Source organism: Grus americana, chromosome 16, assembly GCF_028858705.1.
Source record: "Grus americana isolate bGruAme1 chromosome 16, bGruAme1.mat, whole genome shotgun sequence".
Classification (NCBI taxonomy): domain Eukaryota; kingdom Metazoa; phylum Chordata; class Aves; order Gruiformes; family Gruidae; genus Grus; species Grus americana.
This window is the reverse complement of record NC_072867.1, coordinates 7,216,297-7,235,127: the sequence shown is the minus strand read 5'-3', so window position 1 is coordinate 7,235,127 and position 18,831 is coordinate 7,216,297. Positions and strand designations below refer to the sequence as shown.

The following is an 18,831-nucleotide window of genomic DNA, read 5'->3' as shown; positions in this document are numbered from 1 at the left end:
CGAGGGTCTGTTGGTGTTAGCATAGATCACAGTGACAGGGCCAGTGCCAGGAACCTTCTGCTGGTACCAGCCAACATAGCTGCTGCCACTGTAAACCCCTGAGCAGGTGATCTTGACGGTTTCTCCCAGGTTCGCTGACACCGAGGGCGGCTGAGTCAGCGCTGCCTGGACCAGGGAACCTGGAGAGGGAGAGGAGAGAGAGGGGAGAAGACGGGGGTCAGCCAGTGCCCCACCAGCACAGCCCTCCCCAGGCAGTGGGGCGGGGATGGGACCCCTGTGCCCAGAGGCCCTGGCTGGGCGCAACGAGTCTGGCCAGGACACCTGAGCTGTGGACGAGCACCACGAGGGGGAGAGGGGCCCAGACCGTGGCACAATCCCACCAGCTCCACGTTCCCACGCCGATGGGGCTGTGCCGTGGACCCCAACTCCTTCTGAAGCCCCCGCCCGCCCAGGCACAGCCCCTCCATGGAAACGCGGGCCCCAACCGTCACTGGCAGCTCCTGTCCCAGTGCTCCCCCTGCCCACTCCAGGCACGGCTCTGGCCCCCCAAAGGCACCGCGATCACTCGGGGCTGCCTGCTCCCTGGGCCCCTCCGCTGGGAAAGCCAGGTCCTGCTTCACACCAGGGCACCACCACTGGGTTTCTCTCAGGAGCCACAAGACTGTGACCCGCTGGATGGCGGTGTCCGGGCAAGTGCTCCTCGACTCTGGCTTTGGCAAATACAACCTTAGCCAAGACACGAGCCAAGGGATGGCAGAAACACTCTGCTACCCCGCCTTGCTGAAGCACCCTCTGAGGCCGCCGTAGCAGCGCGGGCGGCGACCCTGGCATCACCCGCCCGCCCAGCACCCCTCTGCGGCAGCACAGCTCCTCCAGCCGCGCTCCCCTTCCCTCCCGCCCCGGGCGCTTCTCCGCAGGGCTCCGCACCCGCGGCCGGCCCAGCACAAGCCCGCGGTGCCGCGCCAGCACCCCCTGCCCGCGGCGCACCCCCACTGCAGGCTGGTGCTCCCAGACCTCCCGGGCCAGGGGCCAGGATTGCTCCAGCTGCACAGACGCTCCCACGTCTCAGCGGCACCGCGGGGACGAGGCAAAACCGCCCCGGCCTCTGCTTTAAGCTCTGACAGTAAACCAGGACTAACTTTTAACCTGATTTTAAGGCCAATACACTTCGTGGCCAAGGGCTAGAGAGATCTGGGAAACGCTGCAGTTTGCAGGCACTGACAGAAGCATCTCAGGCAGAGTTGTGCTTGGCCTAGAACAGCCCTCGAGGCTACTGAACAGCCTAAGTCTTGTCAGGCCCAGACGTTTAATTTGGCAGTGCCTTCAAAAGTCTGTTTTCCTACAAAATACTAGCACGCAGCTTCTGGGAAGACACCAGAAAGCAAAACGAGACGCTCAAGACACTGCCCCTCTGTGTGCCCAGGAAGCAGCCCCAGACACCCCGGTTCTAGACTGTCGTGCCCAACACGTGGGCTAAGTAAAACCCCGGTAAGGGGGGAGCCCCCCGTCTTCCACAGGAAGGGAGAGAGCTGGCCTCCTGACCCGAAGGCTTCCCAACAGTAAACAAACACACAGCACCAGCACCAACATCACATTCTGAGGGCGCGAACAACCAGCCACACCAGAGGTCTGCACTACCAGGAGCTTTGTCACTTCCACATCCTCCAGCACCACTGTCAGGATCGCTCTTGTTGTTGTAGTAGATCACAGTGACAGGGCCAGTGCCAGGAACCTTCTGCTGGAACCAGCCAGCATTGTTGCTGTAGCTGCTGCTGCCGCTGCTAATCCCAGAGCAGGTGATCTTGACGGTTTCTCCCAGGTTCGCTGACACCGAGGGCGGCTGAGTCAGCGCTGCCTGGACCAGGGAACCTGGAGAGGGAGAGGAGAGAGAGGGGAGAAGACGGGGGTCAGCCAGTGCCCCACCAGCACAGCCCTCCCCGGGCAGCATGAATGGGAATGCCACAGTTAGAGAATGGACCCGGACACATCACAGGCAGAGTCCGGGAGCAGAGCCCAGCACAACACGTCCCAGCACAGAGGCAGCTCTGGCAGCAGCAGGAGGACATGGTCATCAGTAGCAAGAGGCAATGGGATGGGCAAGAAGGCCACACTGTGAACTTTGAAAGGACAGGAACAATGGTCTCCAGCCACGGAGTCACCTTCAGTGCTCTGGAATGCAAAAGTGAGGACAGTCACAGCCATGGCCATGCAGAGGAGAAAGGAACTACCTCAGCCTGTCACCCACAACTCTGATCGAATAGAATGGAGAAAGGCTGAAAACCTTCCCTTGATATTAGAGTCTATGTCCACTTCCTATTACTCATTGTCACCAGACACCATAGGTACCGCTGCCTCCGTAGCTCCCACAGTAATAGACAGCCTCGTCCTCGGCTTGGACCCCAGTGATGGTTAACGTGGCCGTGGTGCCGGAATAGGTTCCGGAGAATCGTGAAGGGATGCCCGAGGGTCTGCTGTTGCCACTATAGATCACAGTGACAGGGGCAGTGCCAGGAACCTTCTGCTGGTACCAGCTAGCCCTGCTGTAGCTGCTGCTGCTGCTAAACCCAGAGCAGGTGATCTTGACGGTTTCTCCCAGGTTCGCTGACACCGAGGGCGGCTGAGTCACCGCTGCCTGGACCAGGGAACCTGGAGAGGGAGAGGAGAGAGGGGAGAAGATGGGGGTCAGCCGGTGCCCCACCAGCACAGCCCTCCCCGGGCAGTGGGAAAGCGAATGTCACAGGCGGAGCAAAATGGACCTGGCCACAGGCAGAGGCACTTTCTGGGAGCAGAGCCCAGCACAACACGTCCCAGCACAGAGGCAGCTCTGGCAGCAGCAGGAGGACATGGTCATCAGGAGCAAGAGGCAATGGGATGGGCAAGAAGGCCACACTGTGAACTTTGTAAGGACAGGGACAGTGGTCCCCAAGCCATGGAGTCACCTTCAGTGCTCTAGGACACGAAAGGGCAGACATTCACAGCCATGGCCGTGCAGAGGGGACAGGAACCTGCTCCAGCCCCACAGCCACAACTCTCATCAGCCATGAGGGAGAAGGGCCGAAAAGCTGCCCCTGATTTTAGAGTTTGCATCTCACTTCCTATTACTCATTGTCACCGGAAACGATAGCTGCTGCCTTCGTAGCTACCACAGTAATAGACAGCCTCGTCCTCGGCTTGGACCCCAGTGATGGTTAACGTGGCCGTGGAGCCAGAAGAGGTTCCGGAGAATCGCGAAGGGATGCCCGAGGGTCTCTGGTTGCCTTTATAGATCACAGTGACAGGGGCAGTGCCAGGAACCTTCTGCTGGAATCAACCAAGAGCATAGCTGTAGCTGCTGTAAAGCCCAGAGCAGGTGATCTGGACGGTTTGTCCCAGGTTCGCTGACACCGAGGGCAGCTGAGTCAGCGCTGCCTGGACCAGGGAACCTGGAGAGGGAGAGGAGAGAGAGGGGAGAAGACGGGGGTCAGCCAGTGCCCCACCAGCACAGCCCTCCCCGGGCAGTGGGAAAGCGAATGCCACAGGCGGAGCAAAATGGACCTGGCCACAGTCAGAGTCACTTTCTGGGAGCAGAGCCCAGCACAACACGTCCCAGCACAGAGGCAGCTCTGGCAGCAGCAGGAGGACATGGTCATCAGTAGCAAGAGGCAATGGGATGGGCAAGAAGGCCACACTGTGAACTTTGAAAGGACAGGAACAATGGTCTCCAGCCACGGAGTCACCTTCAGTGCTCTGGAACGCAAAAGTGAGGACAGTCACAGCCATGGCCATGCAGAGGAGAAAGGAACTACCTCAGCCCGTCACCCACAACTCTGATCGAATAGAATGGAGAAAGGCTGAAAACCTTCCCTTGATATTAGAGTCTATGTCCACTTCCTATTACTCATTGTCACCAGAAACCATAGGTACCGCTGCCTCCGTAGCTCCCACAGTAATAGCCTCGTCCTCGGCTTGGACCCCAGTGATGGTTAATGTGTTCGTGGAGCCGGATGTGGAGCCAGAGAATCGCGAAGGGATGCCCGAGGGTCTGCTGTTGCCATCATAGATCACAGTGACAGGGCCAGTGCCAGGAACCTTCTGGTGGAACCAGCCAGCATAGCCGCTGTAGCTGCTGCTGCTAAACCCAGAGCAGGTGATCTTGATGGTTTGTCCCAGGTTCGCTGACACCGAGGGCGGCTGAGTCACCGCTGCCTGGACCAGGGAACCTGGAGAGGGAGAGGAGAGAGAGGGGAGAAGACGGGGGTCAGCCAGTGCCCCACCAGCACAGCCCTCCCCGGGCAGTGGGACGGGGCCCCTGTGCCCAAAGACCCTGAGGCCACTGAGGAAACCAGAGATGGGCACACAGAGCCCCACACCAGAGCCCTGGGGCCCTATGAGCCATCAGGACGGAGCTGCCAGCAGAAAGAGGCAGTGGGGCTGGGGACAGGGCAATGCCACGCGTTCTGTAGGGATAAGACGATGTGCCCACAGCTCCAGAGTCACCTCCTGCATGGCCTGGTACACAAAAGTGCACATTTAAAGCCATGGACTTACAGAAACCTGCCCCAGCCCCACAGCCCTGCTCAGCCATGAGGGAGAAAGGCAGAAACCCCCAATTTTAAAAGTCTTCTGTACCTCACTTCCACATCTCTCAAGGTTGCTACACCAGCATCACTGCTGCTGTCCCGGCCACCACAGTAATAGACAGCCTCGTCCTCGGCTTGGACTCCAGTGATGGTTAACGTGCCCGTGGAGCTAAATGTGGATTCAGAGAATTGCAGAGGGATGTCCAACGGTTTGTTGCTGTTCCAGTAGATCACAGTGACAGGGGCACTGCCAGGTGTCTTCCACTGGTACCAGCCAGCAGAAGGATAGCTGCTGCTAACATAACAACACGTCCCAGCACAGAGGCAGCTCTGGCGGCAGCAGCAGGAAGACATGCTCATCAGTGGCAAGAGGTACTGGGGTGGCAGAGGACACACTGGAAACTTTTTAGAGACAGGGAGAATGTTCCCCAACCATGAATTCCCCTCCAGTGCTGTCAGACACGAAAGGGGGGACATTCACAGCCATGGCCATGCAGAGGAGACAGAAACCTGCCCCACCCACACACCCACAGCTCTGCTTGGTTAGGAGGGAGAAGGGCTAAAAACCTTCCTCTCATTTTAGAGGCTCACTTTGTGACTCTATTCCTATTACACATTGTCCCCAGACACCATTGCTGCTGCTGTCCCGGCTACCACAGTAACAGACAGCCTCGTCCTCGGCTTGGACCCCAGTGATGGTTAACGTGGCCGTGGTGCCGGAATAGGTTCCAGAGAATCGCGAAGGGATGCCCGAGGGTCTGCTGTTGCCACTATAGATCACAGTGACAGGGCCAGTGCCAGGAACCTTCTGCTGGAACCAGGCAGCACTGCTGTAGCTGCTGCTGTCACTGCTAAGCCCAGAGCAGGTGATCTGGACGGTTTCTCCCAGGTTCGCTGACACCGAGGGCGGCTGAGTCAGCGCTGCCTGGACCAGGGAACCTGGAGAGGGAGAGGAGAGAGGGGAGAAGACGGGGGTCAGCCAGTGCCCCACCAGCACAGCCCTCCCCGGGCAGTGGGACGGGGCCCCTGTGCCCAAAGAGCATGAGGCCAGTGAGGAAACCAGAGATGGGCACACAGAGCCCCACACCAGAGCCCTGGGGCCCTATGAGCCAGCAGGACGGAGCTGCCAGCAGAAAGAGGCAGTGGGGCTGGGGACAGGGCAATGCCACGCGTTCTGTAGGGACAAGACGATGTGCCCACAGCTCCAGAGTCACCTCCTGCATGGCCTGGTACACAAAAGTGCACATTTAAAGCCATGGACTTACAGAAACCTGCCCCAGCCCCACAGCCCTGCTCAGCCATGAGGGAGAAAGGCAGAAACCCCCAATTTTAAAAGTCTTCTGTACCTCACTTCCACATCTCTCAAGGTTGCTACACCAGCATCACTGCTGCTGTCCCGGCCACCACAGTAATAGACAGCCTCGTCCTCGGCTTGGACCCCAGTGATGGTTAACGTGCCCGTGGAGCCTGATTTGGAGCCGGAAAATCGCGAAGGGATGCCTGAGGGTCTGTTGTCACTGTCATAGATCACAGTGACAGGGCCAGTGCCAGGAACCTTCTGCTGGAACCAGCCAACATCATCGCTGTAGCTGCTGCTAAGCCCAGAGCAGGTGATCTGGACGGTTTGTCCCACGTTCGCTGACACCGAGGGCGGCTGAGTCACCGCTGCCTGGACCAGGAAACCTGGAGAGGGAGAGGAGGGGGAGAAGACGGGGGTTAGCACCTCCAGGGCAGCAGGATGGAGACAGGGCCCCTGTCCTATGAGGTCCTGATGCCACATAGGGACCTAGAGCAACACATACAATACCCCAGGGCAGAGCCCTGGTCCCCTGTGTGGAGAGCTGGCAGAAGCAGGGGCAAGGAGTGCCCAAGCTGGAGAAGTGCCCTGGTGAGCGTGTGGGCGTGCTATGGGGGAGCAGAACCCTGCCAGGTCAGAGCATCCCTTCACAGAGGAACTTCACCAGCAGGAGGAGGATGGGGCTGCGGACAAGGCAATTGCATGCCCTCTGTAGGCACACACATGAAGTGCCCATGGCCCCAGAGTCACCTCATGCATGGCATGGTACAGTCAGGAGAACATTCGCACTCATGTACTTGGATGGGGACAGGAACCTGGCCCAGGTCAACAGCCCTGCTCAGCCATGAGGGAGAAAGGCAGAAAAACCTCCATTTTTAACTTAAAAGAGCTCACTTCCACATCTTCCTGTATCACAATGACAGCATCACTGCTGCTGTCGGTGCCACCACAGTAATAGACAGCCTCGTCCTCGGCTTGGACCCCAGTGATGGTTAACGTGGCCGTGGTGCCGGATTTGGAGCCGGAGAATCGCGAAGGGATGTCCGAGGGTCTCTTGTTGCTCTGGTAGATCACAGTGACAGGGCCAGTGCCAGGAACCTTCTGCTGGAACCAGCCAACAGCACTGCTGTAGCTGCTGCTGCCGCTGCTAATCCCAGAGCAGGTGATCTTGACGGTTTCTCCCAGGTTCGCTGACACCGAGGGTGGCTGAGTCACCGCTGCCTGGACCAGGGAACCTGGAGAAGGAGAGGAGAGAGGGGAGAAGACGGGGGTCAGCCAGTGCCCCATCAGCACAGCCCTCCCCGAGCAGCATGAATGGGAATGCCACAGTTAGAGAATGGACCCGGACACATCACAGGCAGAGTCCGGGAGCAGAGCCCAGCACAACACGTCCCAGCACAGAGGCAGCTCTGGCAGCAGCAGGAGGACATGGTCATCAGTAGCAAGAGGCAATGGGATGGGCAAGAAGGCCACACTGTGAACTTTGAAAGGACAGGAACAATGGTCTCCAGCCACGGAGTCACCTTCAGTGCTCTGGAAAGCAAAAGTGAGGACAGTCACAGCCATGGCCATGCAGAGGAGAAAGGAACTACCTCAGCCCGTCACCCACAACTCTGATCGAATAGAATGGAGAAAGGCTGAAAACCTTCCCTTGATATTAGAGTCTATGTCCACTTCCTATTACTCATTGTCACCAGACACCATAGGTACCGCTGCCTCCGTAGCTACCACAGTAATAGACAGCCTCGTCCTCGGCTTGGACCCCAGTGATGGTTAACGTGGCCGTGGAGCCGGATGTGGAGCCGGAGAATCGCGAAGGGATGCCCGAGGGTCTCTTGTTGCTCTGGTAGATCACAGTGACAGGGCCAGTGCCAGGAACCTTCTGCTGGTACCAAGCAGCATAGCTGCCATAGCTGCTGCTGTAAACCCCAGAGCAGGTGATCTGGACGGTTTGTCCCACGTTTGCTGACACCGAGGGCGGCTGAGTCACCGCTGCCTGGACCAGGGAACTGGAGAGGGAGAGGAGAGAGAGGGGAGAAGACGGGGGTCAGCCAGTGCCCCACCAGCACAGCCCTCCCCGGGCAGCGGGACGACACCCGTGTGCCCAGAGGGTCTGGCCGGGTGCAGCGAGTCTGGCCAGGGTACCTGAGCTGTGGATGAGCACCACGAGGAGAAGAGGGGCCCAGGCCATGGCGCGATCCCACCAGCTCCGTGTCCCCACGCCGATGGAGCTCTTTTGCGGACCCCGACTCCCTTTTAAGCCCCTACTGGCGCAAGGCTCGGCCCCTCCATGCAAATCTGAGCCCGTGCTCAGGGCCGGATCCTGCCCGCGCCTCTCTCCCAGCTCCCTCCCCGCTCCCCACCCAGCCCCACCACCCCAGATGCAGTGGGGCTTGTCCCCGGGCGGGCACAGACCAGAGACACGTCCCAGCTCAGAGCCCAAAACCCGCCAGCACGGACCCCCCATCCCCGGCCTGGGCCGAGTGGCTGCAGGGCCAAAGGGTGTGGGAGAGCCGGGCGCTGGGGCAGGTGTGTGTGTGGGGGCTGGCAGCACCCATTACTCCAGCATTTCCACCGTGGGTTGCAAGGAGCAGATGTGCCAGTGCCTGTGCCCGGGATGGAAGGATAAGGCCTTGCCCAGGCTGTTGCCACTGGGGTAGATTTTTGGGGGGGTCATCTGGGCCCAACTAGGGTCTCCCATGGGGGAAGAGCTGGGAAAAGGCAGGAGTAAAGCCCCCATCCATCCCTTCCAGCTCCTCAGCTGATGTTATCTGCGACCGATGAGCACCCTGGACCTTAACGTGGAGCTCATCGGGGTGGTGCAGCCCTGCCCATGCCCTCCTGGCCCCAGCCCACGGTGCGTGGCTGTCCCCCCCAAACCATGATGCCGGGCACAGAGCTGGGGGACTAGGCCACCTGGGACCTGGCTGCCCACATGGCAGCTCCCAACAGCACAAATGCAGCCCCCGTGGGGCCATTACTCCTGCCCAAAGCCTGGCCCTACCACACATCCTCACCCCAGCCCATGTCCGCTGCCCCATCATGTTCATGGGGACGCAGGAAACGTCACTGCTGAGAACAAGTGGCACCCCATGACACGGAGGAGCCAGCACCTTTGTCCTCAGCATTAGCGCCAGTCCTGGGGTCCCACAGCACAGCACAGCACGGTGATGGAGTCAGTGTAGTGGGCAGCCCCTTACTGTCATGGGGCCATGGCGGGACATTGCTCAGGGCCAGGGGCTTCCCAGGGGGCCAGAAGTGCAAACACAGCCGACGCTGGAGTAGCCTGCGGGCTCCTCTTGAGCCATGACAGAGCATCCCCCAGCCAACCCTGCTCTGCCCTGGCAGCCTCACACAGCCCTGGAGCTGCCGCACCCCTGGGAAACATCCCCTCCCAGGGTTTGCAGGCAAAACTTTGGCCCAGCTCCCCAGCCCATGGCACGTTCCCACCCCTTGGTGCTGGGCATGCAGTTTCAGCAGGGCTGAACCCCCCTGGGGTGATGCCCTGGGGGTCCTGGCTCAGCTGGGCTGGGAGGAGGGCAGGGAGGAATCTGGCAGGGCCCTGGGTGCCAGCTGGGGAGCACAGGGGGATCTCGGTCGGGCAGTGCAGGGCAGACACAGGTCTGCTGGGGGTCATCCCAGCATTTCTTTACTGAGAGGGTGGTCAGCAACTGGAACAGGCTTCCTGGAGAGGTGGTTGATGCCCCAAGCCTGTCAGTGTTCTAGAAGCATTTGGATAATGCCCTTAATGACAGGCTTTAACTTTCCGTCAGCCCTGAAGAGGTCAGGTAGTTGGACTAGATGATCATCATCTTCCAATGGAAATACCCTATCCATCCCTTCCCATCCATCCTGTCCCCTCTCATCTTCAAATCCCAGGGGACGGGCACAGACCTGGGGCTCTAAGGGACGGCACAGCTGGGACACCAGGCACAGCCACCTGCAGCACAATGCAGGGCCATGGCAGGGACTTGCCCCAACATCAAACGGGGACAGCAGAGACTCCTAACTGGCCCCTGCGATGGCGGGGGGGTTTTGTATCACTTCCCCATTGCTCTGTGTCACCACTATAGCTGCTGTCCACACCACCACAGTAATAGACAGCCTCGTCCTCGGCTTGGACCCCAGTGATGGTTAACGTGGCCGTGGTGCCAGACTGGGAGCCAGAGAATCGCGAAGGGATGTCCGAGGGTCTGTTGCTGCTTCTATAGATCACAGTGACAGGGCCAGTGCCAGGAACCTTCTGCTGGAACCAGGCAGCATTGTTGCTGCCGCTGCTAATCCCAGAGCAGGTGATCTGGACGGTTTGTCCCAGGTTCGCTGACACCGAGGGCGGCTGAGTCACCGCTGCCTGGACCAGGGAAACTGGAGAGGGAGAGGAGAGAGGGGAGAAGACGGGGGTCAGCCAGTGCCCCACCAGCACAGCCCTCCCCGGGCAGCAGGATGGGGAATGCCACAGGCGGAGCAAAATGGACCTGGCCACAGGCAGAGGCACTTTCTGGGAGCAGAGCCCAGCACAACACGTCCCAGCACAGAGGCAGCTCTGGCAGCAGCAGGAGGACATGGTCATCAGGAGCAAGAGGCAGGGGGGTGGATGACAAGGCCACACTGTGAACTTTGTAAGGAAAGGGACAGTGGTCTCCAGCCATGGAGTCCCCTTCAGTGCTCTGGGACACAAAAGGGCAGACATTCACAGCCATGGCCATGCAGAGGGGACAGGAACCTGCTCCAGCCCCACAGCCACAACTCTCATCGGCCATGAGGGAGAAGGGCCGAAAAGCTTCCCCTGATTTTAGAGTTTGTGTCTCACTTCCTATTACTCATTGTCCCCAGACACCACAGCTGCTGCTGTCGATGCCACCACAGTAATAGACAGCCTCGTCCTCGGCTTGGACCCCAGTGATGGTTAACGTGGCCGTGGAGCCGGATTTGGAGCCGGAGAATCGCGAAGGGATGCCCGAGGGTCTGTTGGTGTCAGCATAGATCACAGTGACAGGGGCAGTGCCAGGAACCTTCTGCTGGTACCAGCCAGCATTGTTGCTGTAGCTGCTGCTGCTGCTAATCCCAGAGCAGGTGATCTGGACGGTTTGTCCCAGGTTTGCTGACACCAAGGGCGGCTGAGTCACCGCTGCGTGGACCAGGGAACCTGGAGAAGGAGAGGAGAGAGGGGAGAAGACGGGGGTCAGCCAGTGCCCCACCAGCACAGCCTTCCCCAGGCAGCAGGAGAGGCCCCTGTGCACAAAGGCCTCAGCCGGGTGCAGCGAGTCTGGCCAGGGCACCTGAGCTGTGGACGAGCACCACGGCGAGAAGAGGGGCCCAGGCCAAGGTGCAATCCCACCAGCTCCGTGTCTCCACGGTGACGGGGCTGTTCTGCAGACCCCAACTCCCTTTTAAGCCCCTGCCCGCCCAGGCTCGGCCCCTCTGTGGAAATCTGAGCCCGTGCTCAGGGCTGCATCCTGCCTGCACCACCCAGCGCACAATGGGGCCGGGGCAGCACCAGCTGCAGACAGGTCTGGGCACATGGCGCAGGGCAGCAGCAAGGCCCTTCTGCCCCCCAGTCCCAGACATTGGGACAGACCCCTTCATTCCCGCACTCCTTCCCTTGGGTCCAGCTGCAGCCTTTCCCCTGCCTGGCACTTCTCCTACCCGGTCACGGCCTTGGGCGAGCAGAGGAGCCCGTGCCCAGCGCCACAGCCCAGCGCCCTCCGGCTGGGCTCAGGCCTCTCATGGGCAATCCCCAGGGCACATCACGGTGCCTGTGGGGCAGCCCCAGTGGGCAGTGTCCCTGGGCATAGACCTGCAAACTGGCCTGCAGCCCTTGGGAGACTGTCAGCTGCCCGAGCTTCCCACCAGCAGGGCTTTGCTCCCCCAAACTCCTCATCCCAGGGTTTGAAGGTGAAGTGTTGTCCTGGCCCCTCAGCCGGCAGCATGGTCCTGCCTATCTGTGACGGGGCCGAGGTTTCAGCAGGCTGAACTCCCCCACGGTGATGCTCAGGAGCAGGGCAGAGACCTTGCTGCAGGCACGTCCTGCCCAAGCACGGCCAGGCGCCCCTCGCCTGCAGCCCAAGCCAGCCAGGCTCCCCGAGCCTGCACCCAGCCGCACCGGCCACCCCGCGGCCGTGGCACCACCTACGGCTCCTCTGCCCTGCCCTCCCCCTGCCCAGGCCTTGAACGTCCCTGCAGCATAAGGGCCTCTGCAGCAGCCCAGCAGTGCCACGCTCCCTCCATGCTGCACGGCTCCAGCCGGAGCCCTTTGGCTGCAGGAGCCATGGGACATTTCTGTGCCTCACGGCAGCTCCCGGGGAAGGCAGAAGGGTGGTGGGGAGAAGGTGCCAGTCACAAAGGGGGTCCTGGTGCAGCGAGGGAGAAGGGCAGGAGCAGGGCTGCGGGCAGTCATCCCCTTCCCAAATGCCAGGGGACAGGCACAGACCTGGGGCTCTAAGGGACAGCACAGCTGGGACACCAGGCACAGCCACCTGCAGCACAACGCAGGGCGATGGCAGGGACTTGCCCCAACATCAAACAGGGACAGCAGAGACTCCTAACTGGCCCCTGCGATGGCGGGGGGTTTTGTATCACTTCCCCATTGCTCTGTGTCACCACTATAGCTGCTGTCGGTGCCACCACAGTAATAGACAGCCTCGTCCTCGGCTTGGACCCCAGTGATGGTTAACGTGGCCGTGGTGCCGGATTGGGAGCCAGAGAATCGCGAAGGGATGTCCGAGGGTCTGTTGTTGCTGCTATAGATCACAGTGACAGGGGCAGTGCCAGGAACCTTCTGCTGGAACCAGGCAGCACTGCTGCTGCTGCTAAGCCCAGAGCAGGTGATCTGGACGGTTTGTCCCAGGTTCGCTGACACCGAGGGCGGCTGAGTCACCGCTGCCTGGACCAGGGAACCTGGAGAGGGAGAGGAGAGAGAGGGGAGAAGACGGGGGTCAGCCGGTGCCCCACCAGCACAGCCCTCCCCGGGCAGCATGAATGGGAATGCCACAGTTGGAGGAGAATGACCTGGACACATCACAGGCAGAGTCCGGGAGCAGAGCCCAGCACAACACGTCCCATCACAGAGGCAGCTCTGGCAGCAGCAGGAGGACATGGTCATCAGGAGCAAGAGGCAATGCGATGGGCAAGAAGGCCACACTGTGAACTTTGTAAGGACAGGAACAATGGTCTCCAGCCACGGAGTCACCTTCAGTGCTCTGGAACGCAAAAGTGAGGACAGTCACAGCCATGGCCATGCAGAGGAGAAAGGAACTACCTCAGCCCGTCACCCACAACTCTGATCGAATAGAATGGAGAAAGGCTGAAAACCTTCCCTTGATTTTAGAGTCTATGTCCACTTCCTATTACTCATTGTCACCAGACACCATAGGTACCGCTGCCTCCGTAGCTACCACAGTAATAGACAGCCTCGTCCTCGGCTTGGACCCCAGTGATGGTTAACGTGTTCGTGGAGCCGGAATAGGATGCAGAGAACCGCGAAGGGATGGCCGAGGGTCTGCAGTTTCCGTAATAGATCACAGTGACAGGGGCAGTGCCAGGAACCTTCTGCTGGTACCACCCAGCACTGTTGCTGTAGCTGCTGCTAAATCCAGAGCAGGTGATCTGGACGGTTTGTCCCAGGTTCGCTGACACCGAGGGCGGCTGAGTCACCGCTGCCTGGACCAGGGAACCTGGAGAGGGAGAGGAGAGAGGGGAGAAGACGGGGGTCAGCCAGTGCCCCACCAGCACAGCCCTCCCCGGGCAGTGGGAAAGCGAATGCCACAGGCAGAGCAAAATGGACCTGGCCACAGGCAGAGGCACTTTCTGGGAGCAGAGCCCAGCACAACACGTCCCAGCACAGAGGCAGCTCTGGCAGCAGCAGGAGGACATGGTCATCAGGAGCAAGAGGCAATGGGATGGGCAAGAAGGCCACACTGTGAACTTTGTAAGGACAGGGACAGTGGTCCCCAAGCCATGGAGTCACCTTCAGTGCTCTAGGACACGAAAGGGCAGACATTCACAGCCATGGCCGTGCAGAGGGGACAGGAACCTGCTCCAGCCCCACAGCCACAACTCTCATCAGCCATGAGGGAGAAGGGCCGAAAAGCTTCCCCTGATTTTAGAGTTTGCATCTCACTTCCTATTACTCATTGTCACCAGAAACCATAGCTGCTGCCGTCGTAGCTACCACAGTAATAGACAGCCTCGTCCTCGGCTTGGACCCCAGTGATGGTTAACGTGGCCGTGGAGCCGGACAAGGAACCAGAGAATCGCGAAGGGATGCCCGAGGGTCTCTTTGTGCTCTCGTAGATCACAGTGACAGGGCCAGTGCCAGGAACCTTCTGCTGGAACCAGCCAGCCCTGCTGTAGCTGCTGTCACTGCTAAGCCCAGAGCAGGTGATCTGGACGGTTTCTCCCAGGTTCGCTGACACCGAGGGCGGCTGAGTCAGCGCTGCCTGGACCAGGGAACCTGGAGAGGGAGAGGAGAGAGGGGAGAAGACAGGGGTCAGCCAGTGCCCCACCAGCACAGGCCTCCCCGGGCAGTGGGACGGGGCCCCTGTGCCCAAAGAGCATGAGGCCACTGAGGAAACCAGAGATGGGCACACAGAGCCCCACACCAGAGCCCTGGGGCCCTATGAACCAGCAGGACGGGGCTGCCAGCAGAAAGAGGCAGTGGGGCTGGGGACAGGGCAATGCCACGCTTTCTGTAGGGACAAGACGATGTGCCCACAGCTCCAGAGTCACCTCCTGCATGGCCTGGCACACAAAAGTGCACATTTAAAGCCATGGACTTACAGAAACCTGCCCCAGCCCCACAGCCCTGCTCAGCCATGAGGGAGAAAGGCAGAAACCCCCAATTTTAAAAGTCCTCTGTACCTCACTTCCACATCTCTCAAGGTTGCTACACCAGCATCACTGCTGCTGTCCCGGCCACCACAGTAATAGACAGCCTCGTCCTCGGCTTGGACCCCAGTGATGGTTAACGTGGCCGTGGAGCCAGACATGGAGCCGGAGAATCGCGAAGGGATGTCCGAGGGTCTGCTGTTGCCACCATAGATCACAGTGACAGGGGCAGTGCCAGGAACCTTCTGCTGGAACCAGCCAGCACTGCTGCTGCTGCTAATCCCAGAGCCTGGACCAGGGAACCTGGAGAGGGAGAGGAGAGAGAGGGGAGAAGACGGGGGTCAGCCAGTGCCCCACCAGCACAGCCCTCCCCAGGCAGTGGGGCGGGGATGGGACCCCTGTGCCCAGAGGCCCTGGCTGGGCGCAACGAGTCTGGCCAGGACACCTGAGCTGTGGACGAGCACCACGAGGGGGAGAGAGGCCCAGACCGTGGCACAATCCCACCAGCTCCACGTTCCCACGCCGATGGGGCTGTGCCGTGGACCCCAACTCCTTCTGAAGCCCCTGCCCGCCCAGGCACAGCCCCTCCATGGAAACGCGGGCCCCAACCGTCACTGGCAGCTCCTGTCCCAGTGCTCCCCCTGCCCACTCCAGGCACGGCTCTGGCCCCCCAAAGGCACCGCGATCACTCGGGGCTGCCTGCTCCCTGGGCCCCTCCGCTGGGAAAGCCAGGTCCTGCTTCACACCAGGGCACCACCACTGGGTTTCTCTCAGGAGCCACAAGACTGTGACCCGCTGGATGGCGGTGTCCGGGCAAGTGCTCCTCGACTCTGGCTTTGGCAAATACAACCTTAGCCAAGACACGAGCCAAGGGATGGCAGAAACACTCTGCTACCCCGCCTTGCTGAAGCACCCTCTGAGGCCGCCGTAGCAGCGCGGGCGGCGACCCTGGCATCACCCGCCCGCCCAGCACCCCTCTGCGGCAGCACAGCTCCTCCAGCCGCGCTCCCCTTCCCTCCCGCCCCGGGCGCTTCTCCGCAGGGCTCCGCACCCGCGGCCGGCCCAGCACAAGCCCGCGGTGCCGCGCCAGCACCCCCTGCCCGCGGCGCACCCCCACTGCAGGCTGGTGCTCCCAGACCTCCCGGGCCAGGGGCCAGGATTGCTCCAGCTGCACAGACGCTCCCACGTCTCAGCGGCACCGCGGGGACGAGGCAAAACCGCCCCGGCCTCTGCTACCTATTGCTGGCTCTGAAGCATGAAGCCAAACGCCCAGCCTGCCCAGCTCCATGCAGAGCTCTCCGTGCGCCCCTTTGCAGACCCACGTCTGCCTTTCCATGCTGCTCCTAAGCAGAAGATTGGATGGGTCTGCCACAGCAGTTAGAGTCCTTGGGCATCTCTGAAAGGTTTCAGTGCTGCATCTCAGGAAGACAGAAAGCAGCTTCCTCTCAGCCCTCAGTACTCCCTCACACCAAAGTCCAGCCCCCCTCCACCTTTTAGAAGCATAATGAATAGAACCCAGACACATGAAGATGGGGATTTATTTTTCTGTGTTCATTTTACAGAAGAGGTTCAAGCCAAGCTACCACCACCCTCTGTGACTCCCGTAAGCCAAGAACACAGCAGCTCCTACTTAGACCCAGGATATTTTCCACAGGCCTCTTTCTGTTTATCAGCAGTTTCTTATGCTTCAAGTTCTGGTTAGCAACCAAGACTTTTTTTTTTTTTTAACCACACACAAGCAATAAAGCCTTTAGCTGCTTTACAGTCCAACACACCACAGTAGCAGCACCCCCCCGTGGCCTGCCTCCCCTTTGACTGAACTGGAAAGAAGGAATGAAAGGCAGTGAGAAATCAACGAGCAGGTTTGAACATGATTCAGTACTTCTTGAACTCAATTCTTTCTACTTTCACATCATCCTCAATTAGTTGATATACATAAGTCACAACTGTGGAAGCCTGGATATCCATCAGTACAAATGAAGGGATGATGTTCCTGGAAAAAAAAAAAAAACATACTTTGTCCATCTCCCCAGTTAGCTTACACTTCTTGCTACTAACATGTAGCTTATGTATACTAACATTATGCTTATGTATTCTGATACACTTCATTGCCAAGGGCTAGAGAGATCTAGGAAACACTGCAGTTTGCAGGCACTATCAACAGTGTTTCAGGCAGAGTTGTGCTTGGCCTAGAACAGCCCTTGAGGCTACTGAACAGCCTAAGCCTTGTCAGGCTCAGACGTTTAATTTGGCAGTGCCTTCAAAAGTCTGATTTCCTACAAAATACTAGCATGCAGCTTCTGGGAAGACACCAGAAAGCAAAAAGACACTTCGGTTCCAGACTGTCATGCCCAACATGTGGGCTAAGTAAAACCCTGGTAGCAGGGGAGCCCCCCTGTGTTCCCTGGGAAGGGAGAGAGCTGGCCTCCTGTTCCTCATATTTCCTCAGGAGTGCTCTGCAGCACAGTGGCCAGCCACTCGCAGGTGAATGCACACATTTCAGGTAAGGCCTACAGGCTCTTCTGTACTGGGCAGCTCAGGGCACCCCTCACTCACGTTTCCAAAGCACTGTAGGCTCCTGTAGCTGATCCCGGGTTGATGTAGAACTTGTTTTCATGTTCAAATGCTTCAAATCTGTGCGTGTGTCCCGAGATGAGAATGTCCACATCCAGCTGCCTCTGCAGCAGTGCCAGGCTGGCCAGATCGCCCCAGGGAATAACTTGATGGCCGTGAATTAGCCCGATTCTGAACTGCCCAACAGTTACAACCTTCTCTTCAGGATAATTCAGGCTCTGAGAAGGAGAAAGGCACAGCCTATAAATCAGCCAAAGACCCCTCACCTAAACAATGCAGGTTCCTGTGTCACAGGACACAAACCCTCTTTTTGCTATTCAAGCTTACAAGGTCTCTTTCAGTATGCGGACCCACGGGATGTTTGTACCATGCCCCAGCAAGAGCAACTGCAGAGCAAAGAGCTTGGAACTTGCACCAGAGTGGAACCACATGGAGATCAGGAATCTCAAGGCTACCCAACAGTAAACAACCACGCACAAGCCCCCAGTTCCTCCAACTACACAGCCAGCTAGGGGACTCCAGTGGCCTCACAGCAATCAGACTTGTGCTTAGTTCAAATGAATCAAGTGCATGTATTATCACCCACATCCAGTCCCCCCCTGTTGCAAGCACAGCAAGAAGGGTCTAGAACATAAATTAGTTTCTTTAGTCTTACTCATCCCTACTCCCTGTTCTGGTGAAATACAGGTCAGGAATTGCTAATGCTGAAGGACTCCCCAGGTTTCATTGAGACCACCACAGCATGCAGGAAGGCAGGCTGAGGAATTAACAGCAGCAAGAACATTACCTCAGCATCCCCCCTAACAACATGGATGTCCCCAGCCAGAGTCCTGAGGTAGTCATAGCTCTCCTTGGTGCAGAGGTTTCCTGTACACAAGATGTGCTGAATCTTTCCTGGAACCAGCAGCTTCTTGAACTTCACCGGCAGACCACTGCACCGGTGGGGGATGTGCAGGTCCCCTAATACTAACACCAACTTTGCACACAGCAGGAGGGAAGAGAGAGACTTTTAACCCCGGTTACTCGACAGAACAGCAGAAGAACTTTTTGCCGCTCCAGGGCATTCAGACCATTACAGGCCCAGCAGGGATTTCTTTCAGATTCAGCTTTAAGGGAACAACCCCTCAGCACGCCCGAGTTGCCCCGCACGGACAGCCCGGCCCGCGCCCACCCGGGGAGAGCCAGGCGCTCTCACACCCGCACGTAGCCGGGGGCGAGGGAACGCGCTGCCCGGGGGAAGACCAAGGCGGCGGGCGCCGCCGCAACGGGGCGAGCCGGGCCAAGCAGCTGCCCCACGCGGAACCTTCGGGCTGGGGGCCGCTCCTCGGCCCGTCGGCGGGGCGGCGTAGGGAAGCGGCCCCGGGCCCCCGCTCACCATCCTGCTCCTCCACGCAGCTCCAGTCACCCCGTTACTCTGACGCCCGCTGAGGTAACCAGGAAGTGACGCTCTTCTTTTTATCCTCCCCCAAGCCAATGGCAGCGCTAGCAGCGCCCCACGTGACGTCGGCGCCTGTGAAGGGCCCTAACGCCCGCCCACAGTGCTGAGCATGCGCAGTACGGGGGCGCTGGGGCGCA

At 59.4% G+C, this 18,831-nt stretch overlaps 1 protein-coding gene, 1 pseudogene and 2 gene segments (V, D, J or C); all 4 read right to left on the bottom strand.

Moving 5' to 3' along the window:
- Window positions 1–3,883: 3,883 nt before the first annotated feature.
- LOC129213851 (Ig lambda chain V-1 region-like) lies at window positions 3,884–8,073 on the bottom strand (annotated as a pseudogene).
- Window positions 8,074–10,676: 2,603 nt separating this feature from the next.
- On the bottom strand, window positions 10,677–11,442 carry LOC129213850 (Ig lambda chain V-1 region-like). The segment is given in 2 exon segments: window positions 10,677–11,002; window positions 11,136–11,442. Coding segments are annotated over 2 exon segments (633 nt in total).
- Window positions 11,443–12,397: 955 nt separating this feature from the next.
- Window positions 12,398–16,018, bottom strand: LOC129213849 (Ig lambda chain V-1 region-like). The segment is given in 3 exon segments: window positions 12,398–12,753; window positions 15,128–15,213; window positions 16,005–16,018. Coding segments are annotated over 3 exon segments (456 nt in total).
- Window positions 16,019–16,202: 184 nt separating this feature from the next.
- Window positions 16,203–18,701, bottom strand: LOC129213859 (vacuolar protein sorting-associated protein 29-like). The gene is made up of 4 exons (XM_054844622.1): window positions 18,632–18,701; window positions 18,044–18,232; window positions 17,239–17,474; window positions 16,203–16,675 (listed from the first exon to the last, which is right to left on the bottom strand). Exons 1-4 carry the CDS (start codon window positions 18,632–18,634, stop codon window positions 16,558–16,560), a joined length of 546 nt encoding a protein of 181 aa, XP_054700597.1. The 5' UTR covers window positions 18,635–18,701; the 3' UTR covers window positions 16,203–16,557.
- Window positions 18,702–18,831: the final 130 nt, after the last annotated feature.